General features: G+C 42.5%; 1 protein-coding gene across 2 annotated transcripts in view; it reads left to right on the top strand.

Moving 5' to 3' along the window:
* The window catches only part of LOC144823811 (uncharacterized), a 194,712-nt gene that overhangs the window by 83,760 nt on the left and 84,949 nt on the right, over positions 1 to 26,003 (top strand). For both annotated transcript variants that reach the window (XM_078682663.1, XM_078682664.1), the window contains exons 4-6: positions 4,571 to 4,782; positions 15,281 to 15,441; positions 18,604 to 18,855. In XM_078682663.1, coding sequence (XP_078538789.1) covers positions 4,571 to 4,782; positions 15,281 to 15,441; positions 18,604 to 18,855 — 625 coding nt within the window. The remainder of the gene's footprint in view (positions 1 to 4,570; positions 4,783 to 15,280; positions 15,442 to 18,603; positions 18,856 to 26,003) is intronic.

The following is a 26,003-nucleotide window of genomic DNA, read 5'->3' as shown; positions in this document are numbered from 1 at the left end:
TGCAATAGCTAAAGGGATGCTTCGGAAGTAGTAAGAGAACTAAACAAATATATTCTGGTTTTACTTGCCATCTTACCCAGTTGCAGAAGTATCAGTGTGAGAGGATCTCCTACTTTAGTATTTTAAAATCTATCTTACAACGAACATTGGGGCATATTATCAAGGGGGTTTATCTCCGCTTTTTTGGCTTTAAAAGCCAAGAAAGCGGAGATAAAATTATCTCCCTATTACCAAGCTGTCGCTAACACCAGTTAGTGACAGCTAATAGGAGATAGCGACCATCTTGGGCCCCGCTTTGCATGTCAGTGATATTTATCACTAATGACATGCAAAGTGGGCGTGCCAAGATGTTAGCGACTGGAAACAGTCGCTAACATCGCTATCTCCTATTACCAACTTTTGGAGATATTCGCGCTAAGCGCGAATATCTCCAAAAGCTAACACCTGCCCTGAGCAGTTCTTCACCATGTTATCCAATGGGAGGTGGATAACATGGCTAAGAGCATTTGCTCGATAATGCATGAATATCGCTGACTTTTCAGCGATATTCATGCATTGCGGCCGTTTTTTATCGCATTTGCGATAAACCTTGCTAATAGCAAAGTTTATCTGCGATAAAAATCGCCGATGTGCGGCGATAAGTTTTGTCTCTAAACAAGTTAGAGACAAAAATTATCGCTAGTTGTTGGTAATATGCCCCATTGTTTCTTTCTGCACTCTCAGAACCTCCAATCATATTTGGTCGAATTTGTTACTTGAGAGTTGAAGGACACAGCTAAGAGTGCTTGATGATATTTGAAGGTTGAACATGTTTAAGACATAGGGCCCTATTTAGACTTTAGCAGGCTGGATACTTTGATACAAACGTGGCAGGGTGTCCACCAAACTTATGTTGTATTCACTTTATGTAGAGTTGAGAGGGCCATCATGTTTTTGCGAGCGGTGCCAATGCTGCCGATGGAAACCATACACCGATGGCTCAACAGAGGATGAGCCATTGATGTAAGTACCATGGACCATCCATTCCATTTCGAGCGGATACTCTGATGTGCTTACCTTCTCTTTGGGACTGCCAAACGCAGCCTCGTTGTTTCAAAGAAGGAAAAAGAAAAATGACTTCCACACCCAGTGAGAGCACTTTCAGGGTGATCAGTTGTTTTTGTTTTACAGAAACAAAGTCGCACGTAGAGTTTGTTTTTGTAAAATATAAAATTATTGCTGAGGCTCACTAAGCAAGCATTCGGAAATCTTTAGCAGAGGCCTCGATGACAAAGGAACTTGGAACCCAAGGATGGCGCCATCATTTGTTGAGGCTTATTTCATTGTTTGAAAGAGACCTTAAGGAAGGTAGAGTGGCAGTGATGGAGACAGCATGAGGGACATCGTCTAACCCTTAGAAGAAGTTAAAGTCAGTATTCCTCAATCTCCTAAATTCAAGATCAGCAGATGCAGTGTATAAGACTGTAACATGAGAACTCTTTTTGTGGCTCAAGCAAATAGCAAAGGTCTGAATCGATTCAGAATTCACTGGAGGGACAGCAGTTTCTATTCAGAATGGAGTCAGTTTAGGCATGGGGTCTGTTAGTGGCATAGCAATCCCAGCTATACTTGGAGCAAGCCACCTCAGCTCTTTGGTGCTGACAAGTTTTCAGGGGCGGAGTGCTGAACTGTCAGTCATTTCACTGACTGACATCAAGCATTAGGAGTGTTACTGAATCAGAAAGTCTATAAATAGCCAAACCTTTCAGTGGAAGAATGGTGACCCCCTGCTCCTCTCGTTACCACAAACCAACCTTTTGAAAGAATGAGGTGCAATGGTGAATTTTAATGCCTATTTTCCACAAAACATATACAGCCTGATTCATGTAGGCAATAGCGCTCGCAAAAGGGCCAGATTCTGAGAATCTGGCCCTTTGCGAGTGCGATTTTTGCATTTGGTATTCACAATCCCAAATGCAAAAATCGCTATTTAAGAATTCGCATATTTGCGAGGAATGGCATTTAAGGAATCTCTAATAGAGATTCCTCAAATGCTATTCAAGACACATCAAGAAATTGCGATTTTGAACTTTTTTGGCTGCTATTTACCGAGAGGTCAGACCTGTCGGTAAATAGCAAAAACTCAGAAAAATGCTTTTAAAAGCATTTTTCTAAGTTGCATGTTGCACACACACATGTCCTTTGGACATGTGTGTGTGCAACACCTGTTCAAATGTGCATTTTAGGGGTGCTACAGGGCGTCCTTTGGACACCCCTGGCACCCTTAAAATCGCTATCTTATTTGCGAGTAGCAAATTGCTACTCGCAAATAAGGGATACTCCCCATTCATTCCTATGGGCCTCTTGGCCCATAGGAATGAATGGGGAGTTTTTGCGAGTAGCAATTTGCTACTCGCAAATAAAGAACATGTAGGAATCGCTTTTTTATTAGCAATTCCTACATGAATGCCGTTTTGCGTGTCCTCAATAGCGAGTCGCTATGATTCGCTATTAGGGCCACGCAAAACGGCCCGTACATGAATCAGGCTGATAGAGTTTAGTATGAAATGTTAGTTTATTCAGAGCACATTCTCTATGTAAACTTTTCCCTGATGCAGGAACATCTACGGAAAAACCGCTAGAAAACCAAGGTAAAGACATACAGATTTATGACTCAAGCCACAGTCACTTTGTTTTCTCAACTTACAGCATGATAGTTTGTTTGAAAAATGTATCTTATCACAACCCATTAAAACAATGTGTATGCAAATGAAGATCAGAATGCACAGCGCCGATGCCCCCAGTGCACTGCTCCTGACGCCCAGATTCCAATACAAAATATTTTCTAAAAACACAGGATCGCATAGAGCTGTGCTCCTGGTAACAACCAGACCACATTAATGTTAAGCTCTTTATTATACAGCATATAATACTGTTATGACCCACAACACACCCGCAGAAAACACTTGATAGAAATATATTTGTATCCTGATAATATTCAAAGCATAGACTCAAGTTTATTCATTCATAGTTCTGATCTTTATAAGCCACTTTGCGACCCATTGTAAGGTTGGGTACATGACAACAGAATGTTTGATCAATAATGGAAATGTGAAGTAAACCAAAAACGTTTTGTACTCCTAGTGCAAGGAAAATAATAGCCTGCAGTAACTCTAGACAGTCCCCCATAGTCTAGTGGTGAAGGGACATAATGCCCATCAGAATACTCTGCCAGGAATCTATGACCTTGGGGATGGCAGGCTCAGGTGACTTTCGTGATGCTATGCTATACAATACTATGTGGACCTTATTTTGAGGTACAATACATTAATCTGTATTATTTGAATACTCGCTTCATTAATCACACTAAGTCGCCCTGTGTCCTTCAAAACTAGTAAAGAAATATTAAAGCCAGACAGCCCATGTTCACTAGAGAGTATGTCCATGTACTGTTAATTAAAATAAATGGCGTCTGTAAGTTTCTAAACCATCGGCAGGTGGTACACCGGAGTTCTCTTTTGATTTATAACCTAACTGCAACCATTACAATAAGACTTATGATGAGTAATTCAGAGCTTGCTTTTGTTAATACACCCCCCAATTTTGCAATATTGGCTAAGAAGATCAAGGTTCTGGCGATGCCAAGTTGCTGGTTTAGCATACCCGGGAGATGAGTAGACCAGGGTGCTGACTATGTGCCCAAAGATAGAGGCTGTAGAATATAGTTGCCGGTTAACCGACCTGAATGTGGATTTGGGTGGCAGAGTGCTCGATATTGAAACCACCCGATTGTTGGCTCTAAGATGTAGGGAGCAAGCCTTTGGACTCTGGAAAAGTGGCGGTGGTATTATGTTTCCAGCTATGAAGTAAAGGGTGTTTAACTTGAAGCCCAGAATGCTGATTATGGGATTCAAGTGGAATGTTTATGATAACAAGGTTTCTCCAGGAGGGAGCTGAGGTATTGGCTGTGGAGAGCAAGATGCTGGCAATGTAAACAGAGTGCTTGCTATAGGGATTTGAATGATTTCGGTATTACAGTCAGAGATGGATTTGGGAGTCTGAGTTCTGGATATAGGACCAGGGTTTCTTGTGTTTTTGTTTTAAGGTCTGTAGCCCTGGTTGTGAGCGTGCCATGCTCCATATGGGTTCAATGGTTATGTTTATAACACCCAGAGTGGTGACTATGAAATCTCATGTGCTGACAATGGGGTGAAGACCTGAAAATCGAGCCAATGGTCCTAGTTGTGTTGATAGAACTATTGGTTGTGGTATTTAGTCCTGCCTATGTTGACTTCGGACATGGCTATTGGGCAAGAAGTCTCAGCTGCTTCCTACGATTCCACACTGTTGCGGATTAGTCTATCGAAGAGGCCTAAGGTTCCAAATTTTAGTTTAGGCGTTTTAGCTTTGGGGCAAATTACTCAGGCTACTTAATCCAGTATTCTTGGCTTTGAAGCCAGACATATTTTATGTAAGGTCTAGGATTTTATCTATGCATTGAGAGTTTCTGGATAAGAGTACGGAAATTCTGTATATAAAGCAACAGAATCTTCAATGATGTTTATTCTACGATCACCTCCAATTCTTTCAGGTCTCTCTAGCATCGGCCAGACCACTTCCCTACAGTGCCTTGAGAGCAGCATCAAGTTATCGGTCAGAAAATGTCTCTTGGAATCACTGTACATCAACGGAAGTGCCTTACACCTGGGTGACTGTGGACCAGAGAGCGCCATCATCAACGGCATGCGTCAAATCACCTTCACTGTACCGAAAGCGAGCAGGACATGTGGCCTTGTAATTACAGTAAGTAACTACACACACCAACCTTTCTGCCAGAAAACCTGAAAAACGTCAGGAGATGTCCCGCATCTTCCCTCTCCTTTTCCTCATGCCTTCCCCTAGGATTAGTGACTCTGGAGTTTAAAATGAAATACCAAATGATTCATGGGCCCAGTCACATTGCAGCACTGTGTCCGCACAATATCCGTGATGCAGCTTGGTCTGTTCTTTGTAGAGCGCGAGATGTGGCCATTTGGCACAATGCAGTGAGGCTAGTTACAAAACTTTGCAGAAATTATGCTTCATCAACATTCATTTATGTCTGTATATACTATGGTGCGGTGTTGCGTTCTCTATCGAATATCATGCAAACATTCGATTAAATAATGGAGCTTGTCGCAGCGCTCATTAAAATAACCACACCGAGGCACAGGTAAGATAAACGCGTGCTTCTTTATTCCCTGCTAGTCTCATACCCGCTTACAGACTATAACCTCCTGTCCGTTCCTTGTTCCGGTTCCTGTTTCCTGTCAGGCCCTCGGCAGGGTCAGGCGGGACGACATGACATCTCCCCTGTTTTGCAAAGTCTTGCTTCCCCTACATTTCTTCCACGAGGCGTCGAGGTTTTCTGATCAGGCGCTGTGGGCGTTGTGGGCGCTTCTCTCGCCTGGGTGTGTGACTGTGATGACTTATAGGTTCCACCAATCGTGGGGGACTGTGGTTCTGGTCACTGTCATCGCTTTGGTTAGACAGCTCGCTTGAGAGTTGGCTGGATGAAGTCTCATGTCGATCACGCCTAGAATATCTTTTGAAATGTGAGATGTTTCTTGTTAGCTGTTTATGATCCGACTTGGCTGTGATCATAGTTCCTTTCCTCTGGATGACCTGTAAGGGGACATCAAGATATCGACTGTCTGCCTTGGCTCGGCGGTCACTCTTTACTATTACCCAGTCTCCTTCTTGGATATTGGAGTCTCTGGCATGTCTACGCTGGTCAGCATAGGTCTTCATCTTGTTCTTCTTTGCTTGATCGATGTCAACTAATGTGTTGTGATCGACGGTGATTGGTCGTTGTTGTGACGCCACATTTGACACAGGTATTCCGGTTCGAGGTGTTCTTCTTAGCATCACTGTAGCTGGGCACTGGTTGGTGGTGGCGTGTGGTGTATTCCGATAGGCTCTTAGTACTTCATTTAGTGTCTGTTGGATGTCCCGGTGGGACAACGCAGCTTGCTGGATTGCCTTTTTAAGTGTCCCCATGAATGGTGCAGTCTGTTGGAGACACTTCATTGTGTCTTTCCGGCTGCATTGACAGGAGTATCGCTTCTTGAGATGCGGTTGTCGATGGCTCCGCTAGATGTCGGCTGTTCGTATTCTTTTGTAGTTCTTGTTTGAGCAGCAATTGATCGCTTGCACGTGTGTCCGTTGTTTTAGTTTTCTTCCGAGCGCCTGCATCTGTGCTTCTTCTGTGTCCTTTTTGCGTAAGCCTTGCTGACCCCTTCAATGGTGACGGTGTGTTCTTCACGTTATGGTGTTCCTGGGGCTGACATGGCATGTTGTCTCGTGGGGAGTTCAGACATTGTAGGTTGTTGGCCTGAGTTGTGTTGCTTTGGACCGGGACAGCGGCCTTTGCTTCCCTTGTGTTTTCAAATGGTGGACACCGTGACCGTTGTCGGTACCAGGGTTCTGTTGATTTAAGTGATCGTCCGGACATGCTTTCTGAGTCAGTCAACTACGCACTCCTGGAGTCGACGCTATCGAGGAGACACTCCTCTGGGTGCATCTTTTGAGTTATTGCTACGACGGGACTGTTTGCTGGCCACGTATGTGCTTCCTTGATTTGGTCTTGAGATGTTTGACTCTTCTCTGTTTTCTCCTGATCACGGATGGCTTGAGCGTATGTATCTTGAGTTGTTCTAGTGTACGAGCGTATCGGTGTCTGGGGATGACGTGGCTTGTCCCCTCGCCGGTGTTTGGTCCTTTCTTCATAATTGTTGAGTCGACTGTCGTCAGTCTCCTCTGTGCAATCTGTGTCTCTGCTTGATGGTTCTCCGGAGTAGTATGTTGGTTTCCAATCTGTGTCTCTGCTTGATGGTTCTCTGGAGTAGACTGTGTGGTCTGTGTCTCTGCTTGATGGTTCTCCGGAGTAGTATGTTGGTTTCCGAATAGGGCGTGACTTGTCCCCTCGCCGGTGTTTGTGATTTTCGTTGGCACCATCGAGTGGACTGTCTTCGGCCTCTTCTGAGTGGTCTGTGTCACTGCTTGATATGTCTCCAGAATAGTGTGTTGAGTGGCTTCTCGGCGGTATGTCGAGCCGGTTGGCACGATTCCTGGTTGTCCCAGTCTTTCGCACACCCTTATCCATTGTCCTTTGTGTTGGTGACTCAGGGAGTTCCCTGTCACTTCGTCTTTCATGATGTCTTACTTCTAGTCCGCTTTCGCCCTCCCTCTCTCGGGTTTTGTTTGACTCCTGGGCTTTCCTCGTGGACATGGGGGATGTCTCCTTTCTTCTCTTTTTGATTCCTGCTGTCCTGTCACTTTGTCTCTCATGGTATCTTGCTTCTAGTCCGCTTTCGCCCTCCCTCTCTCGGGTTTTGTTTGACTCCTGGGCTTTCCTCACGGACATGGGGAATGTCTCCTTTCTTATCTTTTTGTTTCCTGCTTCTTGATGGAGTTCTTTGGACGCTTTCCCCGCTGTGACCCGCTCTCCAATTTCGGCTCTCCTGATGATCTCTTTGAGCGAGAACCGCCCTTGAATGATCTTGCGCTTGGTGTCGGGTTTTGAGCAGCCTTCAATCACCCGCAATCGAATTGCATCTTCATTTGTGAAGGTGTCGAAGTGGCAACATGTCACTAGACGTTGCAGTCGGGTAATAAAGTTTGGTAAGGGTTCTAATGGTTCCTGCCGTGCTGCGTTAAAAGCAATGCGTGCATGATCCACGTCTTCCTTCGCGTAGAAATGAGCGAGCAGCGTCTCTCTGAGTCCCCTATATGTCTCTGTGTCTTTTGCTGGAAATATTTTGATTAAACGTCGGCCTTCGTGATCCACCAGCTGAAACAGTAGTAGTCGACGTCTGCTATCCCTCCACTCACCGATCGTTGTGAGGTATTCGTCCACCGACTCCAGCCACTTGGACCATTCAGGACCTTAACAGTGAGCGTTGATCTGTGCCACTGGAGGAGGTACTCTAATGCAGGGATTGGGTTTATGCGTGTCTTTCCTCATAGGCATGATGGTGTAGTACACAGGCTTCAGGTGGACAGACTTGATTTCTTGAGATCAGCTTGGTCGTTCGTGTTTACTTGCACTGGTCGTGTGCTCTCATTAGGGCTTGTTCTCTTGTGTTTACCAATGCATGTCGTGGTTTCCTCTAGTCTTCACCACTGATTGTTTCCTGCGGTCACGTGTGCTTGTTTCCTCATTCTATCTCTTGTGTCTACGCAGTCTTATTTTATACTTGTTTATTGCTTATTTCCTTCTTGCACTTGCCTGTGCTTGTTTCTTTGTTAGGCTTCTTGCCTTTGCTTATATTTTCTGTTGACTTCAAGGATTGTATTTTCGCTTAGTTTCCTTCTCGCACTTGCCTGTGCTTGTTTCTTTGTTAGGCCTCTTGCCTCATCTTGCTTATTTCCTTCTTGCACTTGCCTGTGCTTGTTTCTTTGTTAGGCTTCTGGTTGGCGCATGAACGATGCTCCGATAAGGTTGGTGGCCATCGTGGGCGCGTTGTTAACTGGAGGAACCGGGCCTCCTGTGTTTGCTGGTCCTGCTACTTCGTTCACCCCTGATGAGCTGTCAGGGTTTGTATTGGACATTTGTAATTGGTTGACCCAGTATGACTAAATTGTATGTAGTCCAATTTGTTTCTTTTTTTTTTTCTTTGGCTCTGAGGTCCTTCTGTATCCTGAGCTAGCGTTTTTCGCCTTGTTTTGCAATCAGTTTATTAATTTTTCGGACAGCGCCTGACCCTAAAATGGCCGCCGTCAAAGGCGTGTGGTCTGTGTTATGTACTGGCGCCTGACCCCAACATGGCCGCCACTCGGACTCCCTTCGTGGTCTCTTGACTTCCCTCGTGTTGGCTGGGGCTTGTATGTAAATATGTCTGGGCGCGCTGGGCAGTTTGCAGGGTTTAGACTCACCCTCGGATTGCCTGGTAACAGCGCTCGTTTGCCCGCGCTCATTACCTGCAGCCGGCGTCTTTCTCGGTAAGCGGGGGCGGGGTCCGGACGCACACGGAGCAGCGCTCCGACTCTCCGCAGGCACACGCAGTGACAGCGCCCGGTACACGCGCTTGTCCTTCTCTCGGCAGCAGTGTCTGTCTGTTCACACACAGAGTAGCGCTCTGGCATACGCTCTCTGATTTTCCGGCGGACGGCTGGAGGCACCTTGACTTTCGCGCTCCTTCTCCGCGCGGCAGGATTGGTGCTGCAGGGCTCGGTGGTCGGCCACACAGGATGGCTGAGCGATGATGCTGCGTGTGGGGTTTATGAAGATCCCATCCTCGTCGCCATTGTCGCAGCGCTCATTAAAATAACCACACCGAGGCACAGGTAAGATAAACGCGTGCTTCTTTATTCCCTGCTAGTCTCATACCCGCTTACAGACTATAACCTCCTGTCCGTTCCTTGTTCCGGTTCCTGTTTCCTGTCCGCCTGTCCTGTCCCTCGGCAGGGTCAGGTGGGACGACATGACAGAGCTCATTGTAAAAGCAAATACCTAATGCCCCTCACCCCTTTGCCGCAGTGATAGTGTTGATACTGTGTCTCAGGCAGACAGCGTCTGCTAGGTGAATGATAACCAACTGACAAGGTAAATGGGGAACCTTGAGATGCTTTGTGATCAGCTTTTAATTTTCCTCCTTTTCGCTTCTCTTTCTCTTAAGCTTTGAGGAAGGTTTTAGAATAGCCATTCAGAAGTCCTCATCCTTCCCAACCCACTCAAGGGACACTAGAATGTATGAAGGACCGCACAAAGCATTAGGGGAAAATGGGGTAGTGGAAAAAACACAGGCATCTTGTCAGGGCATCAGGTCTGCTCGCCACAAAGGCGACTTGGTGAGGGGTGAGGATGTAAACCCTCAGGACATTCTTTCTGGATAGTACATATTTGTTAAACAGGGCCATTATTATAAATATTAGGAATTAGAGTGATTAGACTGGTGTCTGGCTTACTGTTCAAGAATGCCCCCATTATGGTGAATGCGCTGCCCTGGTGGCAGCCGCGAAATCGCGCTGCCCCAGGGCAGCACATTCATGTGAAAACACAGATCAGCTCAGCTCAGCTCCGTGTTTTAACAGTGCAGATGGCACCCGCCTGCAATTTCCAAGGGGATTAGATATCCCCTTGCAGGCGGGTGCAGTCAGTGAATGCAACCGCTTGCAAGGGGATGTCTGGGGGGTCCACATGACCCTCTTTACCCCTGAGGAGGGCTGCTTTCAGGGGGCACACTGACAGTTCACCACCTTTTAAATGGCGCACTGTCAGTGCCCCTCCTGAGTGCTTCTTTAACTCTGCGCTCGCGTCTGTAATATAGCATGGGAGCAGTGTGAAAGGAATTCCCTCATTTGCAAAAGGCGTGCCCCTGTGCAAATCAGGGAACACCCAGTGTTGAGTGCGCTGGCACTTTAAGTGTGCCAGCGCTATCAGTATTATAGAAGGGTGTTGAAAGTCAATACCTCACATGAGTCTAGGTAGTTGTTCCAAGTGAGAATCTTTATTCAGGTTGAAGTGCAAAGGTGGTAAGTAAGTAGGTTAGGGTAGTAGGTAGGCCAAGGTGAAGATGGTATGAAGGCCCCACCAGGAGCTGTTTTCTTGAGCTCAGCCAGGAGTCAACCGTCACACTTCAGTCACACCACATTCTATGACATCAATGAACATTCTAAGTGTTCCCAGACTGAACAAGCAGGAAAGATAGGGTGGAAAGAAGGAAGAGGAGGAAAGACATTGTTGCAAAGGGGACTCACAAGCGTCTGCGCCCCCTTCTATAATGCCAATGTGCCCAAGGGGTGCACAAAGCAGGCGAAAATGGCTGTTGCCCCTACCACACCCCCACGGGGACCCTATGTAATATGGCCCCATGATTGATAACTTAGTAACAAAAAGCAAAACTGAGTTGGAACTGGAAAGGTAAAAAACGATCAAGCGATGGGTAGCAGAGCTTGGTGCAGAACTAGTGTGAGATGGAGCCACTGAAACACATGCATTTTCAGACACTGATGAATAGTTTACAGGATTCTCTGTACTTGCATTGCCTCCTATTACCTAGACATGACCAGTACAGCCCTAGAAGTACTCAACTTTTAGGTCTTGTTCTGCAGTCTAGTCTAACTTCTAACCCCCACTTCCTAGCTAGACTAATAGTCTCAATGATCTTTTCAACCTAAACAAAATTGTGGACTGGATTCTAGTGGAACAAACATGTGATTTCTTGCCCCGACATGAGAATAGGTTGATTTGCATGGTTTCCTGTAAGATCTGCGTTGTGAACATTCTAACAGAGTATCCCCTAACTTGTGGAGATCATCACAACTCCTTCCAGGCTATATAAATCATCTAACCTTCTTGATCAGAGCCTTTGATTTCTCTCTAATGGCCAACACATTTGAAAATGAAAGAAAAATAGTGGTGTTACTTAGGAACATCAGTCTAACACAATCCAAGTGCTACATGTGAATGTCGGTAATGGGAGTCTGGAAGCACAACTCTTTCAAATTTAACAGGGCTCAGAGTTTAGGCCACATTTTTCGGGATTCTCTGTTTATGTTGACCTCAGTCTTTTAGTCTCAAGAACTCGTAAATCTGTCTCACATAACTCGATCTGCTTTGAATGTAGGCTTCTTGTTTAATGCTTCCTAGACTTTTAAGGAACAGATACCTAGTTTTTCATCATGCAAGAAATGCACAAAGTCGTATTTTTTTTAAATCTGCCTCAGATAACTCAAAGTTCAGGTGCTTATCCCTCACATACTGCAATTCTCTTTACTTGTACCTTTCAGCATACATTCTCCAATGGCTGCAGCTCATTCAGAATTTGAGAGACGTTATTGTCCCTGACCTTTTTGCCCACCCTTCCATTTCACATCATCTAAACAGCATTCATTGCCTTCGGGTGGCCAACTGGGTGACTTCCAAAAACCTAAGTACCTGCCATTGCTCCTTTAACAAATCAGGTATTTGCAAATTTACAATGGAGGACTGTATTTTAACCCTGGGACCGAAGCATGCCAGCCTCCCTGTGTGGCTGAGTTCATAACCTCTGCGACTCTGGTGGAGTACTATCCACATCTCACTGGTGTGAAGGGAGCTGCCAGCACAGCAACTCATATCATTGCAGTGAAGTTTGCATAGCAGGTGCCATGTTTAAAGCTCCTGTGTGACAAACTATTTATGCTTTCAGAAGCAGAAATTAATTTCTTGAAAACTGAGGTGCACAGGTAGCTTTTTCCCTGGGTGTGAGGGTTATTAATGAGTTCCACCCGGGGCAGGAAATACAAGCACAAGCTATCCTGCTCCAAATATGACGGTACAACCTCCACTGTGACCCACTGGTGCTGTGGCACATAAACTGCAGACAGAGCCAGCTGATACTCTGCCAGGGATTACCCAGCAGTTTCCCCGACTTTAACTAGAGAAGGGACACCCCAGGTATTCCATTAGCACCGATTCTACCCTCTCAGTGGTCTGTCACAAACGCCCTCTATTTCAGTTCAACCACTCTGTTCCTTTGGTGCCTGATTGGCCACACTTGAAACTTTTGTACAGTGATCAACTAAGGTGCTCCTGAGGTGATGTGATTTCCAAAGCCCTGCTACGGGAACCCTCCCTGCTAACAATTTATCATTACTCCTTTTAGTACTACATATTATTATCATTATTATTATTATTGCCGATAATACTATTACTACTACTACTAATAATAATAATCAGAACGATGGTGCCAGGTTGTTGGTGAGCTGTGGGTTTGTGGATGTGTGGAGGCAGAGTTTAGAGACTGCTGGGTGGGGAAGAAAGAAGGCTGATGGGGGGCTTGAAAAAAACACTGAGGTCTCTAGCCACATATCGCTCCTTATTCTCTTGAAAAGCTGATTTCCTCTGTAGAGAACAGTCTGTTTCTATTTTATGATGATTTCCTTTTTGTGTTGGATGCTAAATTATGAGCACCCTGCTTGTTTCACTCAACGCAAAGATACATTTTGATTAAGATCAATGATTTATTTTTCTGATTATATGAAAGCTCTCAAGGTTTCCCATGGAAATACATTCCAAGAACACTATTAGTAATAGGGACCCACGTGTAAGCTTCTGGGTTATTAGATGAAGGGGGCTTCTTGTTACAAAGAATTTACATAACATGTGTATTTGGAAAGTGCACATTCACCCAAGGGCATTTTGCTGCTGAATAACAGATGTTTATTTTTACCTAAATCAATGGTACTCATTTTATTGACCTCAGAAGGATGATAGGCTGAGTGGACCAAGTTGGATTTCAAATTGTGACCATGAGGTCGAACACAAGCCTCTACAGTGGATGGATGTTTCCCCTAACCAACCAGGCCTGGCATTACATCAAACCTCTGAAAGAACCAAGTTGCTCATTTGTTTGAAGGTTACAGGTATGAGAGTATAAAAGAAAATAGCACCTCAAGTGCATCAAAGGATGCACCACTCTGAAGACCGGGAGCCCCTTCCCCTACTTTTCAATCAAGTGAAGTGTGGTCAGGCAACATTCTATCATTATTTGCCTCTTTTGTTAAGGGCAGCACAACTAACATTACCATACTCATTGACCTTAAGGTAACCAGTCTTTCTTAGGCTATTACTAAACCCCCATGAGTGCACTAACTGTGCCAGCAATCAGCTGGGACTCGGCCATCACATCACATCATTCTATACGTCGGCAAATAACACTAAGGAAAAGAACAATATTTGTAGTCTTTGGAGCATTTCTCATTTTATGTATCAAGCTCTGCTCTGCTAAAGTATTTTTATGTGCCATTATTTTGATTTTTCAATATCGTTTCTAGATGAGATTTTACTACACCTTCCACGTACTTTTCACAAGTTAGATTTTTTGAACAACTCACTTTAAGTTTGTGCCTCTTCTATATCTCAAAATAGAGGCCTTGTTTATTCTAACCCCAGTACAACTCACATCATTTCTTCTTTTTTTATGGATCTACACAACCAACTCTTTGATCAGACAGAATTACTTTACATCTGTTTTTCATTATGGGACAGCTTTAACTTACTATTCAAGTATGTACCTCTTTTGCAACTATTTCAGTATAGCTCTCCCTACCAGTTGGGTATGTTTCTCTTCCCAAAATGCTTAGTATGTCTCCCTTTCCCACAGTAACCTGAGATTAGTGTAATCCCCCTGTGTTTGCCTTAATACTACTCACATCCTTTAATTTTCTCTCGATTTGCTTCTTTGATCACAGAAAAGTATCCTTTCTTCACCTTTGTGCTAAAATTGTCCTCCTTTTTCTCCATTTTAGGTAGATTTCCTTTTAAATTCTGTATTGCCTCCTTAGTATCTGTTTCACCTATCTCTATGTATCCCCTCTTCGGCTTTGATGATGCAACAGTTTTATTCTAGCAAAGATTCCCTCTCCCCAACCCACATACAGACAGACTAGACTAACCCTGAACATTAAACCATTCGTAGCTTTCGCTTCTCACATTTCAACATTCTTATAGGTGGTGTCTTGTCAAAATAGGCTGTGGCTTTGTGTGTGTCCAACTCTTATTTCTCCCTATGTTGATGCGAGTCAAAGCTTTGACAATAGTTTGGTATCCTGGACTGGGACCAAGTTACAAAGCCTCTGCATTGGTCAAACAGGGTGTTTGTAAAAGTGTGGATAACTTAGCGTTAACAATTTTTGTAAAACGCTGAAGTTTGCAACTCGGAATGCTTTTTTTCTTCATTTGAGGAGTCTTTGATAAATGTTTTAGTGAATAACAGCTAATTCTTCCATTTCTCTTTTTTGGGGAACAATAAAGGCTCCCTTATTTGTGTATTTGTAGAATGTTGATGATTCTTCCACTGATCATTTTGATAAAGGTTGAAAGCACTTCCAATGATGTTTCGCTGACGTTTTTTCTCAACAGTAAAATGTTTTAAAGTGATCTTCAGTAAGTGGGTTGTCTACTCTTGCAGCGATGTTTGTATGAAATGTTAAAGTCTTTTCCATTGATTATTTAGTTCTTGTTTGATAGAAGGTTGAAAACGAATCTTGTATAGAGTATTTAAATAAAATTGAAAGAATTTTTCATTGATCTTTTAGTTAAATAGTGAACTCTTCTAACTCATACTTTTAAGTCATTCCTTTGGTGATTCTTCTATAGGAAGTTAAATATTCTCCCTTTTCTGACTTTAAACAAGGTTGAAAACTCTACAAATATTGCTTTTTTCTAAGGTTGAAGACTCTACTGTTGTTGGATTTTGCTAAAGCTTTAGGTTTTTCTACTGTGGTTATTATTTAGTTGAAAGTTAAAGACATTACCATTGATTTTTTTTTGTAGAGTAATCAAACCCATGTTCTCTACTCCGGCACTCTTGTACTGGTCCCTAATGTCTACGCCAACATCCTCCTGCAGGACAGCACAGGTCTCAAATTCAAATGTGCCTATCCTTTGAATGTGGATGTCACTTCTCTGGATCCCATGATGGTAACATCTCTTCCGTGAGTACTTCAGATGTCTAGCTGCACTTAACAAGTGACCAAGGGATAGGCTAAGAGAGAATAAGAGAATGTCCAAGTGAGAGGCTGAGTGAGGGGCCCACGTTTGCGTGGGTGGCAATGTATTATCAAAGGCACATTTATCTGTCAATCCAAAGTGCTTACCTGATTTTACAGATACCAAAAAAGTAACGGTTTATGCACCAGGTTGGAATGGCGTAAACCCATTACATTGTCTGCCTCTAAACCAATCAATAATCAGACATCAGTGACAGTAAATTGTCCCTCACCATAAATAAGATTGCTAATTGGTTCTACTTTGTGCCCGGTCACCAACTGACACTACGTCATCAGTAGATTTGTAAGACATAACATTGACAACACAATTATAGTGATAAATATTGTGAAAAAATATTAAGAACCAAAATATTGTGGTTACATACTATGGGGACTATGAGGATGGCGGGCGGATAGCCGCCGCCGGTCCGGCAGTGGGAACCGCCGTACCGGTGGTGGCCATCCACCAGCGATCGAAGTCCTGAACACCACTGGTCCGATTAGCATCCCGGTCACGACAGCAGCGGTGTGATTTTCGGCCCGCCACTTTTCCGCCAGTTGCAGTCCGCCCGCTTGCCTGGCGGGCGGAGCTGGAGCGCTACAATAGTTGCAGATCAGGGCCAAAGACCGCCAGCATGATTATGAAGCCGGCGGTAGCCAGCCTTTCCGTGGCGGTGAAACCGCCATGGAAAGGCATTCAGAGACATGTTCTGAGGACCCATTGCGGGACCCCAATGTGTTGGGAGGGTGTGTGTCCACTGGGGGGGTAGTACCCATGGTACCCCATATATATTTCCCTGTGCCAGGTGGCAGGCACTGTGCAGTGCCTGCCACGCAGTGCAGGCAGATGCAGGACATTCTCCTGTTAACATTGCTGCGGTAGTTATGCTGCGGTACTGGCAGGCGGTGTTGTCCTGCTAACATGGCATGCGGTACTGGCAGTCAGAGTGATTTTCCGACCGCCATCCTAATAGACCCTTTTGTTTGTAAACTGCAAGAATATTGAGACAAAAATATCTGGGACCAGAACGTCATCAAACACAGCTAAGTATATTGATTTGAATATATATATATATATATATATATATATATATATATATATATATATATATATATATATATATATATTAGCATTATATTTAATTACATTTAGATATTAAAGTTAAAACAATAATATAATAAAAAATAAATATAGTTAGAACGCATTATTATAAAATAAAATTAAAAAAACATAGTTATTGAACACTAACACATTATTTCATAAAATATTTTACAATGTGTAATAAAAAAAAGAATACATGATAAATATAAAGAAACCCAAAAATAAATAAAATTTTATAAAACTAAAATTAAAACAGGAATATTCCCAGAAAGTAAAATAAGAAATTACAATATTAAAAACATATTCTAAAAAAATGAAAAAGTATACCATTTCTACCTCAGCAATAGTAGGCAAATTGTAGACTTTGAAGGAATTAGATTTTCTATTCCCACTCCTTCATAAAAAAAAAGTAGGGAAAGTGTTGGACTTTGAATGGGCTAGTTTTTCTCCTCTTGTCCAGCATACAGTGCATTTAGAAATCGGACATTAGGTGTCCGATTTACTATTTCCAGTCCAATCTCAGCAAGAATAGGCAAAGTGTTGGTCTTTGGAGCAGCCACATTTACTGGTCTTACTACAATCTGAACAACAGTACGGAAAGTGTTGGGCTTTGAACAGCTCAAAATTACTCTACTCACTGCAATGTAAAAAAAAATAGGCAAAGTGTTGGACTTTGGACAGGTCAGATTTACTATTCCCAATCCAATTTTATCAGAAGTAGGGGAAGTGTTCCTCTTTGGAAAGGTCAGATTTACTGTTCCCACTCCAATCTCAGAGGCAGTAGGAAAAGTGCTGCACTTTGGAGCAGTATAATTTACTACTCCAACTCCAATCTGAGCAAAAGCAGAGAAAGTGTTAAACTTTGGGATCAGTTACTAGCTCCTCCCCCGCGTAACCTAATGTGGGAATATACTGGTCTTTGGAGGTGTAAGATTTACTATTCAAATTCCAACCTTAGCAACAACAGGCCACAGGCTGATCTTTGAAGGGGTCAGAATTACCATTCCCACTTTAATTTTTGGTGGGGTCACATTTGCTATTCCCACTCACAATGTAAGCAGAAGTAGGGAATCAGCTGGACTCCGGAAGGGTCATCATATTTAATATTCCAACCCAAGTCTGAACAACAGTAAGAAACGTTTTGCATTTTGGAGAGATCAGCATTCATATTCCCACTCTAATGTAAACAAAAGTAGAGAAAGTGTTACACTTTGGAGGGACCAGATTTACAATTCCCACTCCCATTAAATGTAATTATTAAAAATAAACAAATGAAGCTTAATTGATAAAATATGAATTTTATATTACAAATAAACTACGAAAACAGTTACAATGTTTCAAATAAAACACTTCTCAACTTAAAATATGAGCACACTCAACATCAAACAATTAAAATTAATTAAAACAACATTTAAAATAATGAAAAATGATTGTTACATTATTTAAATAAAGAAATTGCCATTATAACAAATGATTATTGCAGAATTAATTAACACCTTTTAAAAAATGGTACACCAAACAAATGAACATAATAATCAATCAAATTGCACATAATGAATGTACATACATATTTATCACATAAGTTAATAAGTAACAACAAATAATTAAAAACTAATAATAATAGTTTACATATCATAACACTTTCCACCCTAATTCCTACAAATCCAAGAGAACACTCCTCGCTTAACAACCACTAATTACATTACATGTTTCATATTTTATATGGCGATATTAAAAAATTATTATATACAACTATATTACAAAACAGTGTTAAATAGCTAAAAAACAGCATTCTTACCTTTGAAATTTAAACCCACTATATTTAACATCAAACTATTCAGACCACTGCACTGTTGAGCGGTTTGAAGTAGAGTTCAATGTGCTGGAATTCCTCAATTAGATATGCATACAATGCTTTTCTGTTGGGTTGGTCCAGCTCAGTGGGTACTGCAGACTCCATTGTTTAGATATGTTTATTAATTGACCTTTCACTCTTCTCCTAACAGTGAAGTTTTTATTGAGGTTGACAGTGTTGGACGGACCACAGTGGATATTGTTGTGTACAAGAATTCAGATTTCACAAGCCCACTAATGGGTTCCGACAGCGTCTCCACCAGCACACCCCTCTATGTACTGATTGAGGCAAAGGATTTAGACCCGGACCGGTTTACACTAATGATCAACTCTTTCTGGGCAAGCCCATTCTCATCCACAGACCTCACTGACCCCGTATACACCAACTACTTCATGAAGGATGGGTAAGTGATTGCAAACAGTAACAAGTGCGATATCGTCTACATAACTCCATGCCCACTCTGGCCCGGTGTTGCTACGACTCCCTAACACACCCATTACACATGGGCATCAGGAATGACTGCTAAGCTTTAACAAAAAAGAAAAAAAGAAAACTGCCACTTTTACTTTAGTTATTAGTTCACAGACCACATTGTTGCATCTTGTTTTCAAGCTTTCTATTTAGCACTGTGCATATGCCAAGACACAGCAAGATTCCTAGAACAGCACTGTGTGTATGTGTTAAGATCACCATATAAATTGAGGTCTACAAGGAATATTTGTGGGGTGATAATATGCCTTGATATTGCCAATGTTCAGTTTTGGGCTCCCACGTATTATGTTGATTCATTTTGTAAGCTGTAGGCATTTATCACAATTGAAATAATTGGCCAACAATTTATCAAAATACAATGTTTTAATCATCATTTCAATCCTATCTGGTAAAACCCCTCCCATTAATGGTTCTCACTGGAGCACTTTAAGAAATATAACATTCCTCCGTACTCATCCCTCATTTAGAATCTCTGTACGAGGTTACTCACAAGCATAGATCATTACCCCATGATCTAAGGGGTGGAACGCTAACAGCTTTCTTTTAACCAGGTAAACTCCCTGAGGAATGTGCTTCTTATGACTTAATTTCATTGAATAATATTCAATCAAAAATCCTGGCTAAAATATTGACTACTCACCTAGTAAAACTTTGCATCTTCTTGTCCATAAAGACCAAAATGGTCTTATGCTTAATTGAACCTCTAGGCATTGTCAACTACACCTGTATGTGACCCTAGACCATGCAGATGTTTTTACAAGGGACAATGTCCCCCTTTTGGTGGGAATGTTCTTCTGATACAGTGCACTGCCTATGCATGATGCAGTTCTGTGAAGAATGTAATTCCCCGTTTTCTATGACTGATTGAAAGTAGCAGAATTAAGGGTAGATGGGTTTGAAAGTTTTTGCCTCACCATTCCAGCTGATGGACATTTAGCCACCTGCACAGCAGAACCCTAGCAAAAAGCGCTGCAGTTGAAGGTGGTGAAATGCCTTTGAGCAAGCTAGGATGGGGAGTAGGCTATGGGCCCCCCCCTCATAAAAAATAACAACAATCAACTCAGGGCAAACACGGGTATCGTAAGTGAGTTGGTTTTTTCTATGTGGTGAAATGTCTGAATATCAGGTGGATGCCCGATGGGAGGGAGGACATGAAGATAGAATCTCCCAATCTGTCTGAAAATATGATTTTATACTTACAACAGACCTGCGTAACAATTCCTCGTCTTATTGAAATTCTATAAATCTATAAAGAAGCATCTAAGCCTAGGATAAACATGGGGAAATCCTCAATGGCACCGATAAGAGGAAACTTGCCAGTGAGATCCTTGTGAATTAGACTTCAAGTGGGGGGACAGTTAATTCTGGTATGTGGCTATGACAATAACACAATCCGAAAAAAGTTATTGGAACTTAAACATAACACCACTTCTTATCAAAGTCAAAAATTACCTTAAAGCCTGCGCATCATTGCCTCTTACCATGGCCTGTCATGGCACGCTTCCCAAAATGATCTCCCTTCCTCTTTTACTATATGTCTTGCAACATTACCTCTTCATATTACCTCCTTCATTTTCAGACCTACAAGCGCATATTAACACCTTACATCTGGGTGAGTAAAACTATATGTGTATCATTTGAAAAATATCACCAATCAATGTACAATACTATGTATGTTTGGACAAACTTCAAAATGTACTATTAGACCTCCCGGATGATTAAACTTAATGTTTGGCAACATATAGACAAAGGAGACCCTTCCAGTCAGCTGGAATTGAATTTGGTTAATGAGATGCTAAAATCCATATTTACCATCTCTAGGCTTCCCATCAGTTCCTGGCAGGCAGCGTTCAAGCACTTTAAAAGGTACAACACAATACCCGCAATTATTCTACTGTGGCAGATCACATGGTTACCACAGAGAGTGGGAATCCCACGATTTATTCTGTGTAAATCTGCACCTGGTACTTTTTCCATACTGAATGATGGCGTACTGTTGATCGTAGATGTTAGCTTACTATAAACATAGGACTGGAAAATGTTGTAATCAGACTCATGAACTTGGACTCCAAAATCGCCCTCCTGAGGTTTATAGACAATTTTGGTGTTCGCACCCTGGTTGCCACACACTACTTTGTTGTGAGCAGGGTTAGACTAGCGGATAGGGTAATCAGAGTAAACTGCTGACAAGCGGATCATTTATTCTCAAGTACATAATCTGAAATTATATTTAGGCGACCCAATTAGTAGCATCTAGAATAAAAATAAGTCATTCAAATGCAACATTTTAGAAAAAAGGGAGAATAAAGCCAGTGAAACAATTCAAAGAAAAGACAAGCACATCAATAGATGAAATCATAAAGAAAACTGTATTTATAAATCAAACAGCAGGGGTTTGAGATACAATAATATCTAAGTATACACTGACAATTCACTTTACAAGTTGTAGTTTACATTCCATGATTTAGTTTGTCAATGTATAAGAATCCACTCTTCAAATGATTGATGTCAAATGTCCATCCGTCATGAAGAATACAATCAATGTTGATGATGAGAAGATCCCATCATTAAAAGATCCTAAGTGTGGTGGGGTTAGCTTTGAGGTTTGCTTCTCGAGTGGTATCATTTCTGTGAGACCATCCTCAGAACAAGTAAGACTTAGGAGTGGAGACTAGAATGACCCCAACAAATCTAATCAAAATTTGAAGAATATCAATGTTACAAGAAAGAAAAGGTTGCATGTCTATACCATAAAAGTCAATAATGAAATATCGGAAACACTACTAACCACCACTGTTTATAAAGTGTTTTATTCAGATGAGAAACAAATACCGATTCACCAAAAACTCTACTGAAAACGAACTCAGAATTCCTGAGTAAAGGGTAAAAGCAACCATCAGTGTCATAAACCAATGCACCCCAAGTGCAAATGAAAAATTCACAATTGATTCTAGATGCTACTATCTGGGCATCCTAATTAAAATGTCATATTGCATACTTGGGCTCAAATGTTCCCCTTGTCTGCAGTTTACCTTTCTAGTGTTAAATAAGCAAGCTCACAATGTGTTACTGGTTTGCTCTTTTTGCTTGACTACAGAGCATTGCCTGATGGGCTGGTCTGTGAAGTCAGTGTGTGGGCTGTTGTTTTTAATTGACTGGTGGGCAAGCATGTTCTGTTGGTTTCCCTGATACTACCACAAACATTGCCTTCAGCCAACACAAATGCATGTAGTCCTCCATTCCTTGCAAAACACACATACAGCATGTCTTTACAAGTTCAAACTGTCCTGATTTGCAAATTTGCGCCACTTTTGTAGCTATTTTGGTCGGTTATGAGTGCCACTTCTATTTTGAAGCCCAAGCGTTTTTTTGTCCTAGTCCTACCCTGATTGCGAAGAGAGACATATTGCCCCAGTGGAGGGATGTACAAGTTCCATCCATTGCAGAATGGACCAGAGTTACAGGATCAATGTGCCAAACTTGAAGATCCGTTATATAAGGCTTGCAGGGTGCACAAACAATACGTCAAACTATAGCATCCTTGACTCAATTCCATCGCAGTTCTGTGATGACACCAAGGAATATGTAACCTGTTTGTTAACTTGTGAGCCACCTTTAAGTTAAAACGCTGTACAATATCTACTGTGGATACGATGTTGTGTGTAGGGCCTGATGCCTACTTGCATATTTTTTTGTGTTCTTTGGCTGATAATCTTCAATCAATAAAAAGAGATTATTAGACATACAAATATTTCTAGACATGTATTATGAAGTTTGTAGATTTTCCCTATACTTTAATATTGGGAGATCTTTATCCCGAATGTTAAGTCTGCTTATGGTAGAGTATATGCATGAGTACAAAAAAAGTTTATTTAACTCGAAACAAATAGTAAAAATATTTTTATGTTACTTATTAATGTACATTAATTGTATTGTACATGTAGAACACAAAACATGCTCCAACACTATAATCCTATTTTCTAATTAAATCTGTAATGAATTAAATATATTTATTAATTTAAAAAATAAATGTTGAACTTTAAATTACAAACAAAATCCCCCAAAGTAAGAAATACAGTTTTTTATTAAGAGATGAGATAAAAAATGAATTTCAAGTATTTTACTTATATTTTAATAAATATGAGTTTCACAATAGTTTATCAATTCCAAATAATACATGTTTTATTTTTAGATGGTTTTTAAAAAGACATTATTTAGTTATATTTTGAACTATTTTTTTTTTAAACTCTTTTTATTATATAAAAATAAAACAAACAATCAAGGCAATAGAGCATTACAATACAGGCGCGTTTCTGAGCGGGAAGGAAAAGGCAATACCATCATAAAACAAGTCAATCAACGAAAATCAGAGAGGGGGGCATAATCGGGGGAAAAAGACTCAAGATTTTAAAACATGTAAATTAGAACAAATCATGGAATGTCGGATCAGGGAGAGTGTGGGGTGTCGGGGACATCAGGAAGGGGTGGTATGCAGATGTCTCCTCTGTAGGAGTTCCATTGACTCCAAATTTGACCCCATTTGTTGGGCCCACCTCAAGCCACATATACCGTCTTCTCTCGAAACATACACCAATCCATATTCTCCTTCCGCACCGAGACCGTCGGCAGGCGGGGAGCGCCCCACAACTGTGCAATGTCTCACTTTGCAATCATGTTGGCCAGGGTCGCCCATCGCGTCTGAGCCACGTCGTAGTCATTCGGTTCCCATACATTCAGCAGACACCGCCTAGCTTCCGGTTGTATCTCGACTCCCGTGACCTCTTTCATGACCGCATGCACTCTACTAGAAAATGTAGCAACCTCTGGACATTCCCAAATAATGTGAAGGAAAGTAGCAAGTTGACCACAACCACGGATACATAACCCATCAACAGAATAACCCATTCGAATCAGTCGCGGGCCAGTAACATACACACGGTGCAAGATCTTGAGTTGAACTAGTCGAAGACGGGCCGGTATCGCGACCTCCTTGGGTGAGGAAATCGCGGATTGCCACTCCTCATCATCTAATAGTAAACCGTCTCTGGTCCAGACCTCCCTTAAATGCGTTAACAGGTCCTACCGATCATTAATTAATTTCTTATAAATCAAAGAAATCGTGCTATTGGACACATATTTGTCAAGTATTCGATCTTCCAACGGGGAAGATTCTGGAATAACGGTCCCAATGGGAAAAACAGAGCCCAACGCGTGACGAATCTGTAAATAGCGAAAAAATTCCCGATCACTCAATTCATACTCCGCCTTCAAGACCTCGAAAGTCTTAACCCTATCCTTAACCCAGAGATCGCCCACTCTACTGATACCAATCATATCCCATTTCTCAAAGCCTTTCGTCCTCCATAAACTTCCCAACTTGGAAGAATCGTACAAGGGGGTCGCTCGGGTTAGTCTATCGCTTCACCCCATTGCCGCATTTGCACAATTCCACACATGCACCGCGATCTTGGTAGGTCCAGTAAGCGTCCGGATCGCCGACCTAGAGTATAGCGCCCTATTATAATTCCCACCCGGCAACAGCCATCTAGCCATCTCAAATGCAGGATCTAAACCCGGACAATACATACCGTGATTGATTGCACTCAGTTGAGAGGCCCAGTAGTAACGCCTGATATCAGGAAGAGCTATACCGCCATCATACCAGAGAAGTGTAACTTTGGGGAGGGCGATACGGGCACGCCCATCCCAAATCAGCTGTCTTTGTAGACTCTTCACTTCCCGGAAGTATTTTGCCGGAATTGCGTTAAACGTTTTCTGGAGCGCGTATAAAAACCGCGGTAGAGACATCATCTTAAAAAGGGTCGCTCGCCCGAGGGGGGACAGAGGAAGGCTGCGCCAGCCCACCACGTCAGAACGCAATCGTTGTAGCGGAGGGAGTAAATTACGTTCATATCTGGCCACGGGGCTAAAGTAATAAAAATCCCCAAATATTTGAAACCCTCTTGTGTAACCTGTATTGGACAACCACGCGGCAATGCAGGGGCTCCACCCGCAAGTACATATATACAGGACTTGGACCAGTTAATCACGAGGCCATAATTGCGTCTGAATGAAGTCAACACCTCAAACAGCATGTTTAAGGACTTTTGGAGCGAAGTGAGGTACAACTGAATATCGTCCGCATAGAGCGATATGCGATCCTCAAACTCAGGGGTCCACTGTATACCTCTCATCGATGGTTCCCAGCGCAACCATGCAGCCAGAGGCTCCAGGGCAAGCGCAAAGAGGAGCGGAGACAACGGACATCCTTGCCGAGTACCCCTTCCCAGAGCGAAGGGACTGGATACACGACCATTGACTACTACCTGCGCCAACGGTGCCTCATAGAGAAGTTTCCCCCAGCTAATAAAGCCAGGACCAAAGCCGAATTTCGCAAGAGCGGCCCACAAATACGACCACTCTACAGTATCAAAAGCCATCGTGGCGTCAAGGGAGACCTAGATGGCCGACTCCAGAAGATATGGGGCTCTCACGAGAGCGCCTTGTAAGCGTCTCAAATTCAGTGCTGTATTACGGCGCGGGATGAATCCGGACTGGTCTGGGTGAATCAAGTTACTAATCACAGTGATAAGACGGTTCGCTAGTACCTTAGCGAGGATCTTTGGCTCCGCAATAAGAAGCGATATGGGTCTGTAGGACGCACAACAAGCCCGCGGCCTCCCCTCTTTGTGAATCACTACTATCGATGCAAGACGTTGATCGTAAGGGAGGGAGCCAGTATCCCTCGATTCTAAGAACATACCGCAGAGATATTGTGCAATCCTATCTGGACGCAGCTTGTATAGCTCAATAGGCAGACCATTGGGTTCCATAGCCTTCCCCGATCGAAGAGAGTGTATGACAAGAGCTATCTCATCCACTGAAAGTGGCGCATCCTGTCTGAGTCCGATAGGCACGGCAACGAAATATCTCTCAACAACTGGTGAGAGTCTTCTTCAGGCCTAACAGACACTGGAGAATAAACCTCCCGAAAATGATCAGCGAAGCACTCAACTATCTTAACTGGGTCAGTCACACGCATTCCATCAGGTCTCTCAA

The sequence above is a fragment of the Lissotriton helveticus genome, chromosome 3_1 (assembly GCF_964261635.1).
Source record: "Lissotriton helveticus chromosome 3_1, aLisHel1.1, whole genome shotgun sequence".
Classification (NCBI taxonomy): domain Eukaryota; kingdom Metazoa; phylum Chordata; class Amphibia; order Caudata; family Salamandridae; genus Lissotriton; species Lissotriton helveticus.
The sequence above is the reverse complement of the archived record's forward strand: the minus strand, read 5'-3'. Positions and strand labels throughout refer to the sequence as shown.